Below are 26,581 nucleotides of genomic sequence, written 5' to 3'. Positions count from 1 at the left end.
TCTATGTGTTTGTAATGTATGGCTGCAGAAACGGCATTTCGTTTGGACCTCAAGGGGTCCAAATGACAATTAAATGTATCTTGTATCTTGTATTTTGGCCGGATTGAAGGAGCCACTAGTTGCCGGAAAATCAGAGGAGGATCTGTACTCTCCCGAATCGTGTTGTTTTAAAATGGTCATCTCCGGAAACAGAAGTTAGGCTCATAACTGGTATTTAAAATGGTACTTTGCAACATGTGTTATGCAAATCATTTAGACACAATACAAGTTTGATCTACATGCATAAATTAGAATTCTAGTACTAAAAAAACAAACATATTTGCTAGTTTAAATCAAAATATTCCAAGGAAAGCAGCAAAAAGGATCAAGTTAGCAATGATCTTGTTGTAAAGGTTTCAAGTAGATTGGTTAAGAAAAGGCACAATAGAACACTCACTATATATTTATACCAGGCTGTGTAGTTGATATTCTACCATATCATTGTCTGCAGTTGTATAGGGCTCTGGTGAGACCACATCTGGAGTATTGTGTACAGTTTTGGTCTCCTAATTTGACGAAGGACATCCTTGTGATTGAGGCAGTGCAGCGTAGGTTCACGAGATTGATCCCTGGGATGGCGGGACTGTCATATGAGGAGAGATTGAAAAGACTAGGCTTGTATTCACTGGAGTTCAGAAGGATGAGGGGGTTTCTTATAGAAACATATAAAATTATAAAAGGACTGGACAAGCTAGATGCAGGAAAAATGTTCCCAATGTTGGGCGAGTCCAGAACCAGGGGCCACCGTCTTAGAATAAAGGGGAGGCCATTTAAGACTGAGGTGAGAAAAAACGTTTTCACCCAGAGAGTTGTGAATTTGTGGAATTCCCTGCCACAAGTCACTGGATGGATTTAAGAGAGTGTTAGATAGAGCTCTAGGGGCTAGTGTAGTCAAGGGATATGGGGAGAAGGCAGGCACGGGTTATTGATAGGGGACGATTAGCCATGATCACAATGAATGGCGATGCTGGCTCGAAGGGCCGAAGGGTCGAATGGCCTCCTCCTGCACCTATGTTTCTATGTTTCTTGATCTGACAAAATGAATTGAAAGGCTGATTGCTTTTAACAAAGTAACTTGCTAAAGGAAGTGTTACATGTGGCACCAACTGATCAATGATCAATGTGAAATTTGTGTACTTGTTTCAGAGTGGAAACAGGCCCCTTGGTCATTGTGTTTGCACAGTTCAAATGCAGTGTGAACGCCCCAGTTCTGTGAGACTAAATTGGCGGCATGGGGGTAAGAAACAGTGTGCCGAAATGCAGTGTGATTGCCCTAGTTGTGTGTGATTTAGTTGGTGGTGCATTGGCTAGAGACAGCGTGATATACATTTGAGACGCAGTGTCATCTCCCTAGTTCTGTGAGACCACGTTGGCAGCATAGAGGTAGGAGACAGTGCCGGCCTGCAGTTGGAATGTTTGCTCTGCAACGTGTTGTCCCTGCACTGGCTGTGAGCCTTGGTTCGCGGCCTTTCTCTGGCTGGGCGGCTGCGAGGCCCGTGCGGGTCGGTGGTGCTGGAGGGGTGGGGCTTGCTCCTGGGGTGGGGGGCTCGGATGGGCGGCTTGCTCCTGTCCCAGGCCGAGAGGCTGCAAGCTCCCGTGAGGCGTGACGTGCAGCTGCCGGGCCTGGTCGCGGAGGCTCTGCACCTCCTCCTTGGTCAGGGTGATGACGTGCACCGGCTGCGTCTGCCCCCCGGCCGTCTGGCCCTCCGCCACGCCCAGGGCCGTCTGGCCGGGCTGGGACACCAGGGTCAGGCTCTGCATGTGCTCAGCTGGCTGGGTGATCATGGCCAGGTCTGAGGAGGCCTGGTCCACGGGCAGGCTGGGCGACTGTCCCGCCGATATGATGCTGATGCTCTCCCCGTGGCTGGGCATGAAGTTAATGTTGTGGACATCGTCGGTCACCACCAGTTGTATCTGCTGTTCCCCCGACGCGGGCAGATACTGCTGAAGCTGCAGTATAGTCTTCACCTCCTCCGCACCGCCAATGCTCACCGCCCCCGGCACCTTCCTCTCCTTGCCGTGAATCTTCATGTGGGACCTCAGGTTGTCGGCGCGGGTGAACCGCTGGTTGCACGACGGGCAAACGAACGGCTTGTGCCCGGTGTGCATGGCGTCGTGCCGTCGTTTGGCGCTCGGATCGGCAAAGCACTTTCCACACACGGTGCAGGAAAACGGCTTCTCTCCCCTACAATCACAGCAAATATCGTACGTTTGCACATGAGAATAAATATTGTAAAGCATGATTCTTACCCTGTTAATTATACTATTTTATTCTGCAGCGGGCGTTCTCGCAGACTAGAAGGAAAAGCATCATCCAACTCAGCTCATTGTGAATTCAGTGTGAGGTATAGAAGTGCGAAAACGCACACCTCCAGATTCAGGAATAGTTTCTTCCCAGCTGTTATCAGGCAACTGAATCATCCTACCACAACTAGAGAGCAGTGCTGAACTACTATCTAGGCTAGATCAGGAAGGTGACCCTGTTGGGACTATCTTAGATCTTGTACTTAAGGATATTCCCCTGATCATGTAAAACCATGAGAAAACATTTCAAATAGAGTGTGGTGAGTAGGCCACTTTCTGCCACTTCGTAGTCCTGCACCGCCATTGGCTATATTTAAGATAGATGTGGCCCTGATCATCCAAGGGGATCAGTGAGAAGGTACGTACTGCCTTCTCTCCATATCCCCCTGATCATATTTAGCCAGGCTCGAAGGGCCGAATGGCTAACTCCTCTTAAATATAGCCAATTTGGTGACCCTAGGACTACAGATCTGTGGCAGACAGTTTCACAGATCACCACTCTCGTGTGAAAAATGTTTTTCTCATCTCGGTCCTAAAAGAATTCCCCCTTATCTTGCAGAGATAGAGATGTGACAGAGATAGGCTGAATCCAACTTAGGTCTGTTGCCTTCTCTCCATCCCTTATTCTCTGGAGCGCAGAAGGTTAAGGGGGGACTTGATCTAAGAGGTCTTAAATGATGAGAGGGACTAGACAGAGTTGATGGTGGAATTCCAAGATTTTCCCTTTGAAGAATAGGGAAGATTCAAACAAAAAGACTTCCCCCTTATCCTTAAAACCATACTGTACATGGATCGATTGTAATCATTTATTGTCTTTCCGGTGACTGGTTAGCACGCAACACAAGTTCTGACTAAAGAAATTCCATCTCATCTCCTTTCTAAAGGAACGTTCTTTTATTCTGAGGAGTTGCAAAGAAATGCGGATGCTGGAATCTGGAGCAAAGAGGCAGAGTGGCGCAGCGGTAGAGCTGCTTTCTCATTGCGTCAGACACCCATGTTCGATCCTGACTTTGGGTGCTGTCTGTGGGATAGTTTCCACCCATAGATGTACAGGCTTGTAGGCTAATTGGCTTCTGTAAATTGCCCCTGGTGTGTTGGGACTGGCTGCAAAAGTGGGATACATTGAACTAGAGAATAGGTGATCAATAGTCAGCGTGAACTGGATGGGCCAAAGGGCCTGTTAGCACGCTGCGTCTCTAAACTAAACCACACAACAAAATGGTGGAGAACTCAGCAGGTTAGGCAGCATCTATGGAGGTTATGGGTCTGAAGAACCAGAACGTCATCTGTCCAGTCCCTCCACAGATGTCCAGAACAAGGGGTCCCAGTTTAGGGATAAGGGGGAAGTCTTTTAGGACCTAGAGGAGAAAAACATTTTTCACACAGAGAGTGGTGAGTCTCTGGAATTCTCTGCCACAGAAGGTAGTTGAGGCCAGTTCATTGGCTATATTTAAGAGGGAGTTAGATGTGGCCCTTGTGGCTAAAGGGATCAGGGGGTATGGAGAGAAGGCAGGTACGGGATACTGAGTTGGATGATCAGCCATGATCATATTGAATGGCGAACGGTGCAGGCTCGAAGGGCCGAATGGCCTACTTCTGTACCTAATTTCTGTTTCTATGTCGCTTGACGCACCGAGTTCCTCCACCACTTTGTGATTTGCTCAAGATACCAGCATCTGCAGTTTCTTGCATCTCCAGTTTGTTTTTTGCACAGTGTGAGAAATGTTGCTGCATTTGATATAACCATATAACCATATAACACTTACAGCACGGAAACAGGCCATCTCGGCCCTACAAGTCCGTGCCGAACACATTTTTTTTCCCCTTAGTCCCACCTGCCTGCACTCGTACCATAACCCTCCATTCCCTTCTCATCCATATGCCTATCCAATTTATTTTTAAATGATACCAATGAACCTGCCTCCACCACTTCCACTGGAAGCTCATTCCACACCGCTACCACTCTCTGCGTAAAGAAGTTCCCCCTCATATTACCCCTAAACTTCTGTCCCTTAATTCTGAAGTCATGTCCTCTTGTTTGAATCTTCCCTATTCTCAAAGGGAAAAGCTTGTCCACATCAACTCTGTCTATCCCTCTCATCATTTTAAAGACCTCTATCAAGTCCCCCCTTAACCTTCTGCGCTCCAGAGAATAAAGACCTAACTTATATACAACCAATCATCTACACATGTGAGGGACTTGGCATCATTTCAAAGTGAATCTGTGGAATTCATTGCCACAGACGGCTGTGGAGGCCAAGTCAATGGATATTTTATGGCCTTTATAAGGGCCTGTCCCACTTTCACGACCTGATTCACGACCTCTGCCGAGTTTGCCCTTGACTCGTACTCGCAGCATGGTCGTCACGAGGTTGTAGGAGGTCGTAGGTAGGTCGTAGCAGGCCGTGATGCTAGTCGTAGGTACTCGTGGCATCAAGTAGGTCGGGGCGTTTTTCTAGCCGGATGAAAAATGTCCACGAGTAAAAAAGGTTGTGAATTAGGTTGTGAAAGTGCGACAGGCCCTTTAGATACATTCTTGATTAGTAAGGGTGTCAGGGGTTATGGGGAGAAGGCAGGGGAATGGAGTTGAGAGGGAGACTTGATGGGCCGAATGGCCTAATTCTGCTCCTATCACATGAACTTATGAAAGTCTGCATTTGAAACTCAGGAAACCATTAAGCATTGAAGTCGATTCTAGGATACAGACTGTTGCAATGGGTTGACATAAAACTGATGGAATTCAACGCAGAGAAGTCTAAAGAGACGCATTCTAATAAACTACTTGCCATAATTTTAAACAGAGTGCAGATAATTTGGAAATTGGCAGGACAAGCTGGTAACACTGTTGGGGAAAAAAAACATGCAGGATTCTTTGCAGAGTGGACAAAGGAACATGCTAACATTTATATATCACTGGTTAGGCGGCAGACAGGGTTAGGCATTTAATTAAGGGCAATGCACACACACTGGATCTCAAATGAAAACAGATAAGACTGTGTATATTCAGCAGGTGACGTGGCAATTGTGAAGCGAGAGAAAAGTTACCATTTTGGCCTGGATATTGTGTTCCTGTATTGTTTCAGGGAGTGGCACAGCGGTAGAGTTGCTGCCTTACAGCACTAGAGTCCCAGGTGCGATCCTGACTACGGGCGCTGTCTGTAAGGAGTTTACACGTTCTCCCTGTGACCTGCGTGGGTTTTCTCCGAGATCTTTGGTTTCCTCCCACATCCCAAAGACGTACAGGTTTGTAGGTTAATTGGCTTAGTGTTAATGTAAAAATTGTCCCTGGTGTGTGTAGGGTAGTGTTAGTGTGCGGGGATCGCTGGTCAGTGCCGACTCGGTGGGCCGAAGGGCCTGTTTTTGTGCTATATCTCTAAACTAAACTGATGAACTTCATTTAAGTTGAAGGGGGAAACAAACTTAAGGTGAGGGGGAAAAGATTTACTGGTAACCCAAGGGGTATCTTTATAACACAGAGGGTGGTGGGTGTATGGAACAAGCTGCTGGAGGAGGTAGTTGAGGCAGGGACCATCGCAACGTTTAAGAAGCATTTTGCAGCATAGATAGTTTAGGTTTAGAGGGTTATGGGCCAAACATAGGCAGGTGGGACTAGTGTAGATGGGGCATGTTGGTCGGTGTGGGCAAGTTGGGCTGAAGGGTTTATTTCCATGCTAAACGACTACAACTTTACAGAACTGGGAAAATGTTATAAACAGGGATATTTTAAGTAACAGAGACGGGGGATGGCTGGGTAGAACATACGGAATGACTGCAATGAAACAAAGAACTGCAGATGCTGCTTGACTAAGAACAGACACAAAGTGCTGGAGTAACTCAGTGGGTCAGGCAGCATCTGTGGAGAACATGGATAGGTGACGTTTCACAGAGTGCTGGAGTAACTCAGCGGGTCAGGCAGCATCTGTGGAGAACATGGATAGGTGACGTTTCACAGAGTGCTGGAGTAACTCAGCGGGTCAGGCAGCATCTGTGGAGAACATGGATAGGTGACGTTTCACAGAGTGCCGGAGTAACTCAGCGGGTCAGGCAGCATCTGTGGAGAACATGGATAGGTGACGTTTCACAGAGTGCTGGAGTAACTCAGCGGGTCAGGCAGCATCTGTGGAGAACAGGGATAGGCGACGTTTCACAGAGTGCTGGAGTAACTCAGCGGGTCAGGCAGCATCTGTGGAGAACATGGATAGGTGACGTTTCACAGAGTGCTGGAGTAACTCAGCGGGTCAGGCAGCATCTGTGGAGAACAGGGATAGGCGACGTTTCAGGTCGGGACCCTTCTTCAGACTGAAGGACGACTCGGAAAGTGTTGTGAAAGTCTAGAGGAGGTGTAAGTGGAGCGAGGACAATAGGGAGGGAAACTACAATACATCATGCTGGAGCCCAGAGACACAAAATCTGACACAAAGGAGGCTTCTAGAAAAGCCCAGAAATACATAGTCACACAGCACACAAGTTCGGGCCAACACCTGCCAACGTGTCCCATCTACACTAGTCCCACCTGCCTGTGTTTAGCCCATATCCCTCTAAACCTGTCCTATCCATGTGCCCGTCCGAATGTTTCTTAAATATTGCGATAGTCCCTGCCTCAACTATCGTCCCCAGCAGTTCTTTCCATGCACCCACCATCCTTTGGGTGAAGAAGCTGCCTTTCAGGTTCCTATTAAATCTCCCCCCCCCCCTCACCTCAAACCTATGCCCTCTGGTTATCGATTCCCCTATTCTGGACAATAGACTGTTCGTTTACCCAATCTATTCCTCTCATGATTTTATACACTATAATATCACCCCTCATCCTTCTGCGCTCCAGGAGTCCCAGCCTAGTCAACCTCTCCCTGTAGCTCAGGCCCTCAGGAGAATGGGGTTAGGAGGGAGAGATAGATCAGCCATGATTGAATGGCGGAGTAGACTTGATGGGCCGAATGGCTTAATTCTGCACCTATCACTTCTGGCCTTATGAGTAAAGTGAAAACGCACACCCCCAGATTCAGGGGCAGTTTCATCCCAGCTGCTATCTGACAACTGAACCATCCTACCAACATCTAGCGAGTGGTTCTGAGCTATTGTCCACTTCATTGCAGATCCTTTAATCGGACTTTGCTGAACTTTATCTTGCACTGAACATTGCACCCTTTATCTGTACACTGTGGACAGCTCGATTGTAATCATGTACAGTGCCCTCCATAATGTTTGGGACAATGACCCATCATTTATTTATTTGACTCTGTACTCCACAATTTGAGATTTGCAATAGAAAAATTCACATGTGGTGAAAGTGCACATTGTCAGATTTTAATAAAGGCCGTTTTTATACATTTTGGTTTCACCATGTAGAAATTACAGCAGTGTTTATACATGGTAAATGAATAAATGATGGGTCTTTGTCCCAAACATTATGGAGGGCACTGTATAGTCTTGCTGCTGGCTGGATAGCCCACCACAAAAAGCTTTTCACTGTACCTCGGTATACGTGACAATAATAAACAACAATCTAGTTTTAAACCCCCTAACCTGGGGTAACAACTTTAATCTCCACCATATCTATGCCTCTCATGATGTTTATACACCTTTCTTGATTAGTACGGGTGTCAGGGGTTATGGGGAGAAGGCTGGAGGATGGAGTTAGGAGGGAGAGATAGATCAGCCATGATTGAATGGGCCGAATGGCCTAATCCTGCTCTTATTAAGTTTGTTTTAATGTTCTTCGATTTGTTTTATGTGGGGGGAGGGGGGAGGGGATCGGGGGGGGAAACGTTTTTTTCACGTTCCTACCTTCCAGGAGATGAGATCAATTTTCGGATCACATTCTCCGGGCTCTGCAGCCTACCATCGCTGGAGCTGGGAGCCGCCTCGGACTGTCGTGTGGCGCGGACTTAACGTCGGAGCGGATCCCATGCCTGGGATCGCTCCCACCGCGGCCTGCGGACTTCCCATCAAGGGTTCACAGTCTCGGGAGAGGCTGAGTCGGGAGCTCCAACGCCGCAGAAGGTTCGTTCGATCGCCCGGCGCGGGGGAGCTGACATCCCCCCGATGCAGGAGATGAACGCCTCGACACGCCGCCGGCTACGGGAGTCAAGATCGTCCCGTCAACGGGGGCCCGAGGAAGAACAAAAGGAAGGACTTGAACTTTATTTTGCCTTCCATCACAGTGAGGAATGTGTAGGAGTCACTGTGGTGGATGTTGATGTTGAAATGTGTTTTTGAGTGATCTGTTGCTTTTAATTGTACGACTGACCTGGCCAGTGAAATTCCTCGTATGTTGCCAAACACACTTGGCGAATAAAGTGTGATTCTGATTCTGATTACTAATGGCCTTATGACTTCTGTAAAATATTGATTTCCTGACGATATACACGTGTGGTTACGTTTTTTAACCGTTTGCAACGGCCAACAGCGAAATGAAGACGAGCAGTGGCCACACTGTGAGGCATTTACCTGTGGATTCGTATGTGGGTCTGCAGGGTATTCTTAGCAGTGAAACATTTACCACAAATCTCACATGTAAATGGTTTCTCACCTAAAAATAAAAAAATAAAAGCTCAGTTAGTGACATTGTTGGTTGACGGAGGCTTTCTCAGAATTGTTGAGCTAGTTCTATCCGATACACGGTGGGCCACTGTGCCACCCCTCTCCACTATTCCCCTAATTCCATTATTCCTTGCCTTTAGACTTTAGAGATACAGCGCGGAAACAGGCCCGTTGCCCCAGCGAGTCCGCATCGACCTGCAATCGCCCCGTACATGAGCACCAACCGACACCAGGGACAATTTACATTTTTTACAGAAGCCAATCGGGTCTGGTGTACGGTGTCCCTGGTGGGAGACCGCTTTTCGGGGCTACCGCAACGGCGACTTCTCCCGCCCGAGTTGCGGGGTTGAAAATGGCCTTGCATCGCCCGGCGCGGCTTTAATGGCCGCGGGACTTATTTACCATCGACCGCCGGGGGCTTTGACTCTGACATCGGGAGGAGAATGGGGAGAGATAAGACTTTGCCTTCCATCACAGTGAGGAGGAGATTCACTGTGATGGACGTTTGTGTAAATTGTGTTGTGTCTTGGTTTTTTCCACTTGTGTGTATGACTGCAGAAACCAAATTTCGTTTGAACCTCAATGAGGTTCAAATGACAACAAATAAATTGTAAATTGTATCTACAAACCTGTATGTCTTTGGAGTATAGGAGGAAACCGGAGCACCCAGAGAAAACCCACGCGGTCACGGGGAGAACGTACAAACTCTGTACAGACAGCACCCGTAATCAGGATCAAACCCGGGTCTCTGGCGCTGTGAGGCAGCAACTACACCGCTGTATCGCATTAATATATATTCTCAAACTTGAAATTTAATAGGTACAATATGGTGCCTGAAACCTGTGTATTGCTTCAGAAAAAAATCCACTTTTACGCAGCGCTCATTGCCTGTTCATAATGGTTGCCTGGATGATTGTTGTTCCCAGTGTGTGTAGGATAGTGTCAGTGTGTGGGGATCACTAGTCCATGCGGACTCAGTGTTTCCGCGCCCTATCTCTAAACTAAGATTGATTCTGCCCCTCATGACCCACCTTTAGTCTCACCTTTGAAGTATTGGGAATATTTTTAGTTCCATACGAGCTCTCCAGTGAAGGATGAAATTGGCGTCAAGGTTACTAACGTGCTACATTGTAAAGAACGTTTCAGTCAGTCTTTGAGGATTTTTAATGGATGTATATTGGTACGGTTGGTGATAATCACCAACTTTGATTTATCTGTGAACTCATGTATGACCTGATTATAATTATACGGACCCATACAGCGTGGAAACAGCCCCTTTGGCCCAACCTGCCCCACCTTCCCGCATTTGGCCCATATCCCTCTAAACCTTTCCTATCCATGTACCTGTCCAAATGTCTTTTAAATGTTGTTATAGTCCCTGCCTCAACTACCCCCTCTGGCAGCTCGTTCCACACACCCACCACCCTTTGTGTGAAAGAGTTTTGAAACATTTTGAGATTGTTTTTTATATAAACCCCATATTACAAACACATAACCCACTTGTTTTTGACACCGATAAAGCACATCAATGGTCACTCCAAAGACATATCGGTAGCAAACGGGTAGCAAACGGAACCCCACTTTTTAAGAAGGGAGGGAGAGAGAAAACGGGGAATTACAGACCAGTTAGTCTAACATCGGTAGTGGGGAAACTGCTAGAGTCAGTTATTAAAGATGGGATAGCAGCACATTTGGAAAGTGGTGAAATCATTGGACAAAGTCAGCATGGATTTACGAAAGGTAAATCATGTCTGATGAATCTTATAGAATTTTTCTAGAATGTAACTAGTAGCGTGGATAGGGGAGAACCAGTGGATGTGGTGTATCTGGACTTCCAGAAGGCTTTCGACAAGGTCCCACATAAGAGATTAGTATACAAACTTAAAGCACACGGCATTCTGGGTTCAGTATTGATGTGGATAGAGAACTGGCTGGCAAACAGGAAGCAAAGAGTAGGAGTAAACGGGTCCTTTTCACAATGGCAGGCAGTGACTAGTGGGGTACCGCAGGGCTCAGTACTGGGACCCCAGCTATTTACAATATATATTAATGATCTGATTTGCGGATGACACTAAGCTGGGGGGCAGTGTTAGCTGTGAGGAGGATGCTAGGAGACTGCAAGGTGACTTGGATAGGCTGGGTGAGTGGGCAAATGTTTGGCAGATGCAGTATAATGTGGATAAATGTGAGGTTATCCATTTTGGTGGCAAAAACGGGAAAGCAGACTATTATCTAAATGGTGGCCGATTGAGAAAGGGGGAGATGCAGCGAGACCTGGGTGTCATGGTACACCAGTCATTGAAGGTAGGCATGCAGGTGCAGCAGGCAGTAAAGAAAGCGAATGGTATGTTAGCTTTCATTGCAAAAGGATTTGAGTATAGGAGCAGGGAGGTTCTACTGCAGTTGTACAGGGTCTTGGTGAGACCACACCTGGAGTATTGCGTATAGTTTTGGTCTCCAAATCTGAGGAAGGACATTATTGCCATAGAGGGAGTACAGAGAAGGTTCACCAGACTGATTCCTGGGATGTCAGGACTGTCTTATGAAGAAAGACTGGATAGACTTGGTTTATACTCTCTAGAATTTAGGAGATTGAGAGGGGATCTTATAGAAACATACAAAATTCTTAAGGGGTTGGACAGGCTAGATGCAGGAAGATTGCTCCCGATGTTGGGGAAGTCCAGGACAAGGGGTCACAGCTTAAGGATAAGGGGGAAATCCTTTAAAACCAAGATGAGAAGAACTTTTTTCACACAGAGAGTGGTGAATCTCTGGAACTCTCTGCCACAGAGGGTAGTTGAGGCCAGTTCATTGGCTATATTTAAGAGGGAGTTAGATGTGGCCCTTGTGGCTAAGGGGATCAGGGGGTATGGAGAGAAGGCAGGTACGGGATACTGAGTTGGATGATCAGCCATGATCATATTGAATGGTGGTGCAGGCTCGAAGGGCCGAATGGCCTACTCCTGTATCTAATTTCTATGTTTCTATATCGATTTGTAGGCTAATTGGCTTGATATAAATGAAAATTGTCCTTAGTGTGTGTAGGATAGTGTTAATGTGTGGGGATCGCTGGTTGGTGTAGACCCAGTGGGCTGAAGGGCCTGTTGCTGAGTTATATGTCTAAACTAAACTATAGTCGTTAACAATTTGTGTATATGGACACCAATTTTACTCAACAGTGTTATCACACAATATCAACCTTACTCCTTCTCAAAATAAGACTAATGGAGACACAAGGAACAGCAGATGCTGGAATCATGAGCATAAAACACATAGTGTTGGAGGAACTTTAAGGTGAAGGGGAAAAGATTCAATAGGAATTTAACTGGAATCTGAGTGGTACCTTTTTCACACGAAGGGCGGTGAGTGAATGGAATGAGCTGGTAGAGGATGTAGTTGAGGCAGAGATTATAGTAACGTTGAAGAAACAATTGGACAGGTACATGGATAGGACAGGTTTAGAGGAATATGGGCTAAACACAGGCAGGTGGGACGTGTAGATGGGCCAAAGGGCCTGTTTCTATGCCGTATGACAATAGACAATAGACAATAGGTGCAGGAGTAGGCCATTCAGCTCTTCAAGCCAGCACCACCATTCAATGTGATCATGGCTGATCATCCCCAATCAGTACCCCGTTCCTGCCTTCTCCCCATATCCCCTGACTCCGCTATCTTCAAGAGCCCTATCTAACTCTCACTTGAAAGTATCCAGAGAACCGGCCTCCACCACCCTCTGAGACGGAGAATCCACAGACTCACAACTCTCTGTGAAAAAGTGTTTCCTCGTCTCCGTTCTAAATGGCTTACCCCTTATTCTTAAACTGTGGCTCCTGGTTCTGGACTCACCCAACATCGGGAACATGCTTCCTGCCTCTAGCGTGTCCAAACCCTGAATAATCTTATATGTTTCAATAAGATTCCCTCTTATCCTTCTAAACTCCAGAGTATACAAGCCCAGCCACTCAATTCTCTCAGCATATGACAGTCCAGCCATCCCGGGAATTAACCTTGTAAACCTACACTGCACTCTCTCAATAGCAAGAATGTCCTTCTTCAAATTAGGGGACCGAAACTGCACTCAGTGCTTCAGGTGTGGTCTCACTAGGGCTCTGTACTTACTGCAGAAGGACCTCTTTGCTCCTATACTCAACTCCTCTTGTTATAAAGGCCAACATGCCATGCGTTTTCTTCACTGGCTGCTGTTCCTGCATGCTTACTTTCATTGACTGATGAACAAGGACCCCCACCCAGATCCCGTTGTACTTCCCCTTTTCCTAACTTGATAGTAATCTGCCTTCCTGTTTTTGCTACCAAAGTGAATCACCTCGCATTTATCCACATTAAACTGCACCTGCCATGCATCTGCCCACTCACCCAACCTAAGAATAAGGAGTAAGCCATTTAGAACGGAAACGAGGAAACACTTTTTCTCACAGAGAGTGGTGAGTCTGTGGAATTCTCTGCCTCGGAGGGCAGTGGAGGCAGGTTCTCTGGTTGCTTTCAAGAGAGAGCTAGATAGGGCTTTTAAAGATAGTGGAGTCAGGGGATATGGGGAGAAGGCAGGAACGGGGTACTGATTGGGGATGATCAGCCATGATCACATTGAATGGCGGTGCTGGCTCGAAGGGCCGAATGGCCTACTCCTGCACCTATTGTCTATTGTCTGTCCAAGTCACCCTGCATTCTCATAGCATCCTCCTCACAGTTCACACTGCCACCCAGCTTTGTGTCATCTGCAAATTTGCTAATGTAACTTTGAATCCCTTCATCTAAAACATTGATGTATATTGTAAATAGCTGTATGACTATGGCTATGACCCAGCGAACCTTTCAGAAGGGTCCCGACCCCCGACCCTCTGTTGATGCTGCCTGACCCGTTGAGCTCCTCCAGCACTTTATGTTTTATGCATACGTCAAGTGACCCAGGCAGTTCCCATTTCTTCAGTGGAGAGTCTGGTTTATGTTTAAGATCCCCAGCCATTGCATATGTTGGAGCGGGTAAAGACAGTGGGAAAAATCAATGAAGGTGTCCTTTCCCTGAAGTTGTGTTTTAAAGCTCACGCTACCTGTGTGGGTTCTCACGTGCTTCTTGAGCTGTGCAGCATCCATGAATTTACGATGACAATGCGCACATTCAGGCAAAGACTGACCTGGTGAAACATAGCACGAGAAAAATATTTAATGTTTTTTTAAAAGAGATCCTTTCTGTAAAATCATATCTCTGTTTTATTCATCTTAGTCTAGCTGAAAACAACTTCCCTCTCTTTGTGGCTGGAAAGAAACTGAACTGGAGTAGCCTTACACACAACAAAAAGACACAGTGCTGGAGTAACTCAGCGGGTCAGGCAGCATCTCTGGAGAACATGGATAGGTGACGTTTCACAGAGTGCTGGAGTAACTCAGGGGGTCGGGCAGCATCTGTGGAGAACATGGATAGGTGACGTTTCACAGAGTGCTGGAGTAACTCAGCGGGTCAGGCAGCACCTGTGGAGAACATGGATAGGTGACGTTTCACAGAGTGCTGGAGTAACTCAGTGGGTCAGGCAGCATCTGTGGAGAACATGGATAGGTAACATTTCACAGAGTGCTGGAGTAACTTAGTGGGTCTGGCAGCATCTGTGGAGAACATGGATAGGTGACGTTTCACAGAGTGCTGGAGTAACTCAGCGGGTCAGGCAGCATCTGTGGAGAACATGGATAGGTGACGTTTCGGGTCAGGACCCTCCTGAAGAAGGGTCCGCTGAGTTCCTCCAGCATCTTGCGTCATTGCTTGAGATTCCATCATCTCCAGTTCCTTGTATCTCTATAGCATTATCCGTGTCTTTTTTTTTTGAGAATGAGTAAAGTTGAAAACATGTCATAATATTGTTGAGTAAAATTAATGTCCATATACACAAATTATTAAAAAGCCGGGTATCTGGCGCTGTGAGATGATGGACAAAGGCCAAGGATGAAACGACAAAAGGTGTGAGGCAAAAGGGTTGAAGGGTTGCGAATTGTGAAGCTAGAGGAAGGAATGGAGGTGAGAAAAGTATTGCTATCAACTGCGCCACAGCCAATTAAACATTGTATTAATATAATCTGTTGTTGCTGACAAGTGCTAGGGATACAGGCAAAATAATTACCTCACAGAGAATATCAAAAGCATAATAGAAAATAGGATCAATATAGTTTGGACCCTATACGATGCTTGTTACTTTTCAAACTATAATACAGGTCCACGACCGATTTACCGGTAACCATTGCGTCCGGAACCTCCTCTTTAATCCGGACAAAATTGCGAGAGCGAATTTGCAATCGCCCCCGGAAGTCCCCCCGAAGATGTGGCGCCTAGGCTGGGTGAGGCGGCCGATCTCGACCTCATCGGGACTTCCGTGGCCGATCGGCAAGTGGAATCTGCCCCCTGCGGCCGGGGCTCTGGAACTCCGGACCGGCCGACCTCCGAGGCTGACATTGCGGGCCGGTGTCTCGGCCCCTCGGCGGCCTAGGCAGAACATTCCGGTACCGTTGGGACTACTCTCGGAGGCCGTGACCTCTGATGGTCCAGTAAAACGGACAATCCCGAAAAGGCTCTCGAGCCAAAGGGTGCCGGGAAAATCGGTGGTGGATCTGTAACAGCAGACAGTTCTGGTACCTGTACCTTGATTTACAATTCTAAGAATCCAACAGAGCTGCTGAATTTAGTGAGAGTGAAAATTCAAATAAATCAACATGCGTTCTACCTGTGTGCACCCTATAATGGCTCTTCAGTTGCCTCTTCTGAGTAAACAGCTTTCCACACTGGTCACAGTTAAAGGCCTTCTTTCCTTCAAATGAAAATTTAGATTTTAGTATAGTTTAGTTGAGAGATGCAGCGCGGAAACAGAGCTGCCAAGTTTTGTCAGAGCATTTCAGTATTCTAGTACGGAAAATCAGTATTTTGCTGAGGAAATCAGTATTTTTACGCTGTGCCATTTTGCTGAAAAAAAGTTATGTTTTACGTGCGGTCATACCCATGTAAGAGTACAGGAATACATGTTGATTATGTATTTGTAATAAAGTTTATTGTGTATTATATGCTTTCTTGCATCTCTCTCTCTCTCTCTCTCTGTGTTGGCTGCAGCCATTGTCTGCTTCAGTAAGGGAAGCTGGTCGGTGATTGGTCGCAACGCTCCTCGGAGACTGTGTCTGATTGGCTGCTGAGTGACCAGCGCATTATGTGATTGGACACAATGCCCTTGGAGACAGCGGCTGATTGGATGGGAGGAGACCGATTTGTTGATTGCACGGGAATTTTAAGGGAAGCTGGTCGGTGATTGGACGCAACCCCCTTAGAGACAGAGGATGATTGGCCGCCACATAATCGGGCACAAAAAATTGACAAATAGGAAAACAAATAAAAAATCGGAATTCCGATTTAAATCGGAAGAATATCATGCCTGATCTGCAGTTCCTTCCTATTGAAGAAGAACCCTGGCACGAAACACAACTCCTAATCCATTCCCTCCACAGATGCTGCCTAGCCCGCTGAGTTCCTCCAGCACTTTTGTGTTCATCTTCGTTGCTCCATTCCTCCGCCATGCAATTGGTATGTTTGATTTTCTCCTGCAATAGATTTCGAGGATTCAAATTGTGAAACATAGAAATTAGGTGCTGGAGTAGGCCATTCGGCCCTTCGAGCCTGCACCGCCATTCAATATGATCATGGCTGATCATCCAACTCAGTATCCCGTACCTGCCTTCTCTCCATACCCCCTGATCCCCTTAGCCACAAGGGCCACATCTAACTCCCTCTTAAATATAGCCAATGAACTGGCCTCAACTACCCTCTGTGGCAGAGAGTTCCAGAGATTCACCACTTTGAAAGCAAAGCAGACAAGGTGCGTTGGGAATTACCTGTGTGCAGGCTCATGTGCTCCAGAAGAGAATGCTTGGTGGTCAAAGACTTTTGACAGACCGTGCACTGATAAGGATGCTCCCCCGTGTGCGTGCGCTCGTGAACCTGAAGTGCGTGCTTCTGTGAAAACCCTTTACCGCATTCAAAACACTTGAAAGGTCGTTCACCTGCCACAACACAAAATAGTGGAACGTTAATGCGTCCATCCCAAATCTTACGTTCAATCCTAATTGTGGAAGTGTACACAGTTATTCCCTGCTTCCTGGTGTCATTCAAACCAGTACCTCTCTAAATGTTTTTTAAACGTTGCAATACGCAATAGTTCCGAAGATCTCTCCTGGTCCCAGAACACTGATGCAATTATCAAGAAAGCACATCAACGCCTCTACTTCCTGAGAAGATTACGGAGAGTTGGTTTGTCAAGGAGGACTCTCTCTAACTTCTACAGGTGCACAGTATTAGAGCATGCTGACCGGTTGCATCGTGGCTTGGTTCGGCAATTTGAGCGTCCAGGAGCGGAAAAGACTACAAAAAGTAGTAAACTCTGCCCAGTCCATCATCGGCTCTGACCTCCCTTCCATCGAGGGGATCTATCGCAGTCGCTGCCTCAAAAAGGCTGGCAGTATCATCAAGGACCCACACCATCCTGGCCACTCACTCATCTCCCTGCTACCTTCAGGTAGAAGGTACAGGAGCCAGAAATCTGCAACATCCAGGTTCAGGAATAGCGTTTCCCCACAGGCATCAGGCTATTAAACACAACTTCAAACAAAAATCTGAACTTTAATAGCCTATTGCACTTTATATGCTTATTTATGTGTGTATATATATATATATATATAAATATATATATATATATATATACACACACATATATATATATATATATATATATATATATATATATATATATATATATATATTCAATGGTATATGGACACACTGATCTGTTCTGAATTCTGAATGCCCTACAATATTCTGTTGTGCAAAAGCAAAGCAAGAATTTCATTGTTCTATCTGGGACACATGACAATAAACTCTCTTGAACCTGAGGCCCAGCCTCAACTACCTCCTCCGGCAGCTCATTCCATACACCCACCACCATTTGTGTGAAAAAGTTGCCCCTCAGATTCCTATAAACCATGTCCTCCTTACCATAAACCTATGTCCTCTGGTCCTCGATTCACCAACTCTGGGCAAGAGAACCTGTGCGTCTACCTGATCTGTTCAATTCCCCTCAGATCGGCCGACTTGGAGTTACTGAACATCCCGCGGTCTAGGCATAAGCTCAGGGGCGACCGTGCCTTTACGGTTGCAGCTCCTAGACTGTGGAACAGCATCCCTCTTCCCATCAGAACTGCCCCCTCCATCGGCTCCTTTAAGTTGAGACTTAAAACTCATCTTTACTCTCAAGCCTTTCTTGACGTCCTCTGAGGGAGGGCTATATGTATGTATTTATGTATGTACTTAATCTATGAACCAATGTTGTATAACGTTAGTACCTCCACCAATGTAAAGCACTTTGACCAACGAGAGTTGTTTTTTATATCTGCTATAGAAATAAAAGTGACTTGACTTGACTCTCATGAGAGGAATAGAAAGGGTAAATGGTTCTTTCCATCCAGAGTAGGGGGAAATTAAGAAAAAGAGGACATAGGTTTAAGGTGAAGATAGACACAAAGTGCTGGAGTAACTCAGCGGGGCAGGCAGCATCTCTGGAGAGAAGGAATGGGTAATGTTTCTGGTCGAGACCCTTCTTCCTTCTCTCCAGAGATGCTGCCTGTCCCGCTGAGTTACTCCAGCATTTTGTGTCTACCTTTGATTTAAACCAGCATCTGCAGTTCTTTCATGCACATATAGGTTTAAGATGAGCCTATTCAATTTCCTGCATATCCATATGCCTATCCAAACTCTATTATATGCCACCGACGTATTGTAAATAATATGAAAGGAGGTGATGAACAATCTCCTTCGAGGCTGTATGTTGGTGTACAACATAGTAAATAAATAGATGGTAGTGTTGTTTTAAAGTATAGCATAGAACATAGAACAGTGCAGATAGACACAAAAAGCTGGAGTAACTCAGCGGGCCAGGCAGCATCTCCAGGGAGAAGGAATGGGTGATGTTTTGGGTCGAGACCCTTCTTCCAGAGATGCTTTCTGAGTTGAGTCCCGCTGAGTTACTCCAGCTTTTTGTGTCTATCTTCGGTTTAAACCAGCATCTGCAGTTCCTTCTTACATATAGAACAATACAGCACGGGAGCGGGCCCTTCGGCCAATGTTTGCCCCGCACTTAATGCATAGTTAAAATGATCGCATATATATTCAATCATTTAGACTTTAAAGATACAGAGTTGAAACAGGTCCTTCAAGTCCGCGCCGACCTGCGATCACCCCGTACACTAGCACTACCCTTCACACGAAGGACAATTTACAATTTTACCAAAGCCAATTAACCTACAAACCTGTACGTCTTTGGAATGTGGGAGGATACCGGAGCACCCACGCACGTCACCACGCAAAACCCACGCGGGTCACAGGGAGAGTATAAACTTCATGTAGACAATGCTCGTAGTCACCAGATCAATTTTTAACCAGATCAATTTTTCAAGACATGGACACCCTTCACCGAATTCTTACAAGGATAGCATGGCGGAACACGAACTTTGGATATAAATCCAACTATGGGTTGGGTGTGGTGGGTGGGGGGGGGGGGGGGGGCGAGAGGCAGGTGTATCACAACTTTTTTCTTTTTTTTGTTCCTTTCATTTTTTTTCCTTTTCCTCTCTGACATCTTTATTCATTCTTTGGCCCCACTACTTTGGGAGTCCAGGGGTCCTACCTTTTCCACTTTTTCTCTTTTCTTTTCCCTTATTTTCCAGTTAAAAGGTTAAAATTGAAGCTGTACAATAATTGTATCATTTTATATCGCCAATCGCCAATTCTTGTACAATTGCTTCTAATAAAACAAGTTAAAAAATTGAAAAGACAATGCTCGTAGTCAGGATGGAACCCGGGTCACCAGCGCTGTGAGGCAGCAACTCTACCGCTGCGCCACCGATTAATTGGCTTGGTACAAATGTCAATGTTGTCCCTGGTGGGCGTAGGAGAGTGTAAAGGGCCTGTCCCACTTAGGAGACCCAAACAGCAACCTCTGGTGACCTTGCCCGCCACCCAAGGTTTCCATGAGGTCACCGGAGGTTTTGGTCACTCTCCCTAATGGTGGAAAGTGGTTTCCGCGTGGTTGAGGCTTCATCCAGGTTGCTGCTATTTCTTCATCATGATTAAAACCGGCCTCGACTAAAAATAGGTCGCCGTTCTAAACATCGATCATTTTTTAGTGGCTGGTCTAGTCGAAGCCGGTTATCTTCATAGTCAAGGAAACATAGAAACATAGAAAATATGTGCAGGAGTAGGCTATTCGGCCCTTCGAGCCTGCACCGCCATTCAATATGATCATGGCTGATCATCCAACTCAGTGTCCCATCCCTGCCTTCTCTCCATACCCCCTGATCCCTTTAGCCACATCTAACTCCCTCTTAAATATAGCCAATGAACTGGCCTCAACTACCTTCTGTGGCAGAGAATTCTACAGATTCACCACTCTGTGTAAAAAATGATTTTCTCATCTCGGTCCTAAAAGATTTCCCCCTTGTCCTTAAACTGTGACCCCCTAGTTCTGGACTTCCCCAACATCGGGAATAATCTTCCTGCATCTAGCCTGTCCAACCCCTTAAGAATTTTGTAAGTTTCTATAAGATCCCCCCTCAATCTTCTGAATTCTAACATGTACAAGCCGAGTCTATCCAGTCTTTCTCCATATGAAAGTCCTGCCATCCCAGGAAGGTTTTCAACATACGCGTGGGAGGTGGTAGGGGGTTGGGGGTCACCTCCACCTTGATTTTTTTTTTGGTTGGCGGGCAAGGTCACCAGAGGTTGCTGTTTAGGTCTCCTAAGTGGGACAGAGGCTTTAGTGTGCGGGAATCGCTGATTGGTGTGGGCCTGGTGCCGAAGGGCCTATTTCTGTGCTGTATCTCTAAACTAAACTAAAAGACAAAGCCTCATACCAGTTGCAGGGCCACCGCACCCATCCAACCACATGGCTGATGCCCACCTGTGTGTGTCCTTTGATGTATGGTGAGGAAGTAGTGATTCTTAAACACTTTGTCGCAGTCTTCGCACCTGGCCTCAGCGTTCGGATACTTCCTCTTCCTCCCGCGCCTCCTTGTTTTGTCCTCGTCCTCCTCGGCCGTGCCGAGCTTGTAGCCCAGCAGCTTCATGGGCCTTTGGATCCTGCGGTTGCTGCAGCGGCTTCGGCCCACCAGCCTGCGATCGTGACCTTGCGCCGGCGCCGGCCGCAGCCGCTCGGCCTCTGTGTCGCCGCTGCCGTCCGGTTCATCGGCGGCGGCGGCACCGCCACTCCGCCTCCCTCCGCCGTCTCCCTCGCCCCTCGCTTGACCGTCCGCTCCTTCCGCAGGTCGGCCCGGTTTGACTCCGAGCTCCAGTGGGCCGCTTCCCGTCTCCCAGTCGGCGTCGCTCCCGCCCGCCCGCGCCTGCTCGCACTTGCGAGGCCTCCCCCTCTTGCGTTTCGGCTTCGCCCGCCGCTCGTCCTCCGCCACCGCCGCTTTAACCCCGTCGGAAGCCGGCGACACCTTCACGGGCAACTGGCCGTCCCGGTAGTCGGCGTAGGCTTTGATCAAGTCCGTCACCTTCAGAACCTCGGCTGTGCTCACAATGTGCTGGATGGACCTCTCCGAAACATTCAGGCGCCCAGTGTACATGAACTCCAGCACTGCGCCGAACGTGTCGGCGCCCATTCCATCCAGCACGTACACGCCTTGTCCTTGCTGCCTCTCGCTGGCAAACATCAGAGAGAAATACTCACTGCTGGCCGCCAGCAGCGCTTTGTGGGCCTTGAAGTGAACGTCCTCAGCAATCAGAGTGATATCGCACAGAAAGTCTCGTCTCCTCTGTTCCTCAAAGTTAGTCAGGATGGTGTCTTTATGAGTCTTAGACTGGATGACAAGGGAAGAGGGAGGGCCATCGGGCAGTGTGGCAGCCATCATGCTGATAATTTGTCAAATGTACGTGGCATTCCTGAAAAACAAAGGACATTTGTTAATCATATAATGAACATACCTTTGTCAATGTTTCCATGTAAATGGTACCGTCAATTGGGTTAACGTAGAAAGCATTTTATCGGGATGCATCACGGCTCGGTTTGGGAACAGCTCCATCCAAGACCGCAAGAAATTGCAGAGAATTGTGGACGCAGCCCAGACCATCGCACAAACCAACCTCCCTTCCATCGACTCCATCTACACCTCACGCTGCCTCGGCAAGGCCAGCAGCATCATCAAGGACCAGTCTCACCCCTGTACTCCCTATTCTCCCCTCTCCGATCAGGCAAGAGGTACAGAAATGTGAAAACGCACACCTCCAGATTCAGGGAGTTTCTTCCCAGCTGTGATCAGGCAACTGAACCATCCTATCACCAACTAGAGAGCGGTCATGAACTACCATCTTCCTCATTGGTGACCCTGGGACTATCCTTGATTGGCCTTTACTGGCTTGACCTTGCACTAAACGTTATTCCCTTATCATGTATCTGTACACTGTGGATGGCTCGATTGTAATCATGTATTGTCTTTCCGCTGACTGGTTAGCACGCAACACAAGCTTTTCACTGTACTTCGATACGGGACAATAACAATAAATTACCCTTGCTGTCTCCTCCCCTCCTCCCTCTCTCAGCCCTCGGGCTCCTCCTCTTCCTTTCTCCTTTCTTCCTGGTACTTTTATTCCAACAATACACTCTAGATTTCCGTGTTATTTATACCTTATCAAATAGTTATTTTGTTCTTGGGCACACCAGTTCTTTCAGAATTTTATCATACAAAACAAATGATGCTGCATCGCTGAGGAAGGAACCGCAAATGCTGGTTTATACTGAAGAGAGACACAAAGTGCTGGAGTAACTCAGCAGGTCAGGCAGCATCTCCGTAGAAAATGGATGGGCGATATATTGGATAGGGATGTCACCCGTCCTTTTGCTCCAGAGATGCTGCCTGACCCGCTGGGTTGCTCCAGCATTTTGTATCAGTCTAATGCTGAGAACTGTATCTATATGCACTCTGTATCTACTCTTTCCTTCTAACCTTTCTACTATTGAGTTTGGCTTCATTGTATTTCTGCACAGCATTAGCCGAGCTGATCGGATAATGGGCAAAACAAAGCTTTGCACTGTACATAGAAACATAGACATAGAAATTAGGTGCAGGAGTAGGCCATTCGGCCCTTCGAGCCTGCACCACCATTCAATATGATCATGGCTGATCATCCAACTCAGTATCCTGTACCTGCCTTCTCTCCATACCCTCTGATCCCCTTAGCCACAAGGGCCACATCTAACTCCCTCTTAAATATAGCCAATGAACTAGCCGCAACTACCCTCTGTGGCAGAGAGTTCCAGAGATTCACCACTCTGTGTGTGAAAAAAGTTCTTCTCATCTCGGTTTTAAAGGATTTCCCCCTTATCCTTAAGCTGTGACCCCTTGTCCTGGACTTCCCCAACATCGGGAACAATCTTCCTGCATCTAGCCTGTCCAACCCCTTAAGAATGTTGTAAGTTTCTATAAGATCCCCTCTCAATCTCCTAAATTCTAGAGAGTATAAACCAAGTCTATCCAGTCTTTCTTCATAAGACAGTCCTGACATCCCAGGAATCAGTCTGGTGAACCTTCTCTGCACTCCCTCTATGGCAATAATGTCCTTCCTCAGATTTGGAGACCAAAACTGTACGCAATACTCCAGGTGTGGTCTCACCAAGACCCTGTACAACTGCAGTAGAACCTCCCTGCTCCTATACTCAAATCCTTTTGCTATGAAAGCCAACCTCAGTACACGTGACGGCAATAAACCTAAACCTTTGGGAAAAAATCTGCAATTGTTATATATGGATATGGCATGAAAACAGCAGGGAACGGTAATATATGGAGAGCATTGATATATTTAGATTTTGGAGATAGGGTGCGGACATACACCCTTCGGCCCACTGAGTCCACGCCGACCAGCACTCACCTTGTACACTAGCTCTATCCTACACACTATGGACAATTTACAATTATACCAAGCCAATTAACTGACAAACCTGCACTTCTTCCGAGCGTAGGAGGAAACTGGAGATCCCAGAGAAAACGCATGCAGTGACAGGGAGAATGTACATACTCCGGACAGACAGCACCAGTGGTCAGGATTGAACCCGGGTCTCTCGTGCTGTAAAGGGCCTTTCACACTGTACGAGCTAATTCAAGAGTTCTTCCGAGTTTCCCCTGATTCGAACTCGGTGAATGATGGCAATGGCCGCTCGTAGGTACTCAGGGCTCTCGTGGACATTTTTCAACGTTGAAATTTTTTTACGAGTGGTCACAAGCTTACTGCGTTTCCCAAGTACCTGTCATTAGCGTTACGAGCCGCTAAGAGACGTCCCCGAGCTCCGACGTACCCGCTACGTACATTCTACGTGCTTACCACGAGTTGGATTTTTTAAAAACTCTGGAGAGCTCTTGGAATGAACTCGTACAGTGGGACAGGCCCTTCATGCAGCAACTCTACTGCTGCACCATCGTGCCACCAATGTGCCGGACACACATCCTTGCACAGTGAAGGAACCTGGAGAAATGAAATCTACGAGTTGTCGATAGACACAAAATGCTGGAGTAACTCAGCGGGACAGGCAGCGTCTCTGGAGAGAAGGAATGGGTGACGTTTCGGGTCGAGACCCTTCAGCTACGAGTTGTTGAGATGGAGTGTGGGACACAGGCAGAGTAGGTTCACGACGAGAAAGGAATAAATAAACTCAGGCCAAGATACAAGACGAGAGGGCTTGAGTTAGCAGGAGAGATTGTTTTCCTTGGAGCGAAGAAGGCTGAGAGGATACGCGATGGAGGTACATTAAATTATGACGCAGACAGGATGGCTTGTCAGGGTCTCCATCCCATGGTAGTAAGGGGTGTCTGAACCTAAAGGACAGAAGTTTAAGTTGCGAGGGCGTGGGTTTAAAGGGGATCCGAGGAGCAAGTTTTTCACACAAAGAGTAGTCTGGGGAGAGCTGTCAGTGGAGGTGCTGGAGGCAGCAACAGTAATCACGTTTTAAGAGATATCTGGATAGGGGCTTGAATGGAAAAGGAATAGGGTGATTTCACGAAAGGTCACTGGAGCGTAGATCCGCACCCACGTGATCGAAAATCTCAAGTGGAGGACATGCTAGACATCCGGTACATGTTAGTGAATGGAAAAACACGCACTTTCCCACCCGTTAAAAACAACGAAAACGGCCAGTTTTTGAGCTGCAATTTACTGTGCCAGTCGGGGTGACCGTGAGGCACAACTACCTAGATTTTCAGTCCAAAAAAAAGATAGAAACTAAGGTAAATCCAGCAGAAGTGAACAGCGGACATTTGCCGTGGAGATTTAAAGGCCCAAAATATCGGGAATTATCGCGTTTGCTCGCTGCATTTCATCAATAAAGATAAAAAAGTCAATAATGCCTCACTTTTGATGAAATGCAGCGAGCAAACGCGATAATTCCCGATATTTTGGATCTTTAAATCTCCACGGCAAATGTCCGATAAGCATTTCCACTGGATTGGCACCTTCAGCTCCCTCTTTAATTTACCTTAGTTTCTTTTTTTTGGACTGAAAATCTAGGTAGCTGTGCCTCACGGTCACGCCGACTGGCACAGTAAATTGCAGCTCAAAACCTGGCCGTTTTCGATGTTTTTAACGGGTGGGAAAGTGCGTGTTTTCCCATTCACTAACATGTACCGGATGCATAGCATGTCCTCCACTTGAGATTTTCAGTCACGTGGGTGCGGATCTACGCTCCAGTGACCTTTGGTGAAATCACCCTATAAGAACATTGAATAGTACAGCATAGAGGTCCATCAAGTCACAATGTCTGTGCCCAACATGATGCCGTCTCTCTCACGATTCCTGGTCTCTCTCTCTCTACCCTGCTTTATCTCAGTCTCTCTCTCTCTCTATGACAGTAATCTCGTTACCTATCCCTGAGTGCTCTCTCTCTCTCCCCCTCCATCCATCCATCCCTGGTCTCTCTCCCTCACCTCACCTCCCTCCCTCGCACTCTCTCTCTCTTCTCTCACTCTCTCCTTCTCTCTCTCACACACTCTTCCCTCTCCTATCACACTCTCTCTTTCTCCCTCACACTCTCCCTTCCCTCTCTCCCCTCACTCTCTCTCTTCCCTCTCTCTCCCCTCACTCTCTCTCTCTCTTCTCTCCTGTACACACTCTCCTTTCACTCTTTCTCTCCTCTTCTTTCTCTCCTCTCTAACTCTCTCTCTCACACTCCTTTCTTCTCTCCTCACTCTCTCTCTCTCACACTATCTCCTCTTCTCTCCTCTTTCACACTCCCTCTCTCCTCTCTCATTCTCTCTATCTCCTCTCACACACTCACATTCTCTCCTCTTCTCTCCTCTCACCCTCTCACTTCTCTCTTACACACTCTCACATTCTCTCTCTTCTCTCTCTCCTCTCATTCTCTCTCCCACATTCTCTCTTTCACACACTCCCTCTCTCCTCACACACTCCCTCTCTCCTTACACACACTCTCTCTCTCTCTCTCTCTCTCCCCCTCTCGCTCCCCGGGGTGGTCTGGGTCTGGGTCTGGGCCGCGGGGCCGGGTCTGGGTCTGGGCCCGGGTTTGGGTTGGGTTGGGTTGGGGCGGGGCCTTACCGTGCGGCCCGGGGCCCGATGGCGGCTTCAGTCTCCCTTCACTCCCGCCGCCGCCTCCCCGCGGCCTCC

General features: G+C 47.2%; 1 protein-coding gene across 1 annotated transcript; it reads right to left on the bottom strand.

Moving 5' to 3' along the window:
- Positions 1–26,581, bottom strand: zbtb24 (zinc finger and BTB domain containing 24). The gene is made up of 7 exons (XM_055634967.1): positions 26,513–26,581; positions 20,874–21,856; positions 16,759–16,926; positions 15,606–15,689; positions 13,950–14,033; positions 8,791–8,872; positions 1–2,224 (listed from the first exon to the last, which is right to left on the bottom strand). Exons 2-7 carry the CDS (start codon positions 21,823–21,825, stop codon positions 1,390–1,392), a joined length of 2,205 nt encoding a protein of 734 aa, XP_055490942.1. The 5' UTR covers positions 21,826–21,856; positions 26,513–26,581; the 3' UTR covers positions 1–1,389.

The sequence above is a fragment of the Leucoraja erinacea genome, chromosome 5 (assembly GCF_028641065.1).
Source record: "Leucoraja erinacea ecotype New England chromosome 5, Leri_hhj_1, whole genome shotgun sequence".
NCBI lineage: Eukaryota > Metazoa > Chordata > Chondrichthyes > Rajiformes > Rajidae > Leucoraja > Leucoraja erinaceus.
This window is presented reverse-complemented; position numbering and strand designations above follow the sequence as displayed.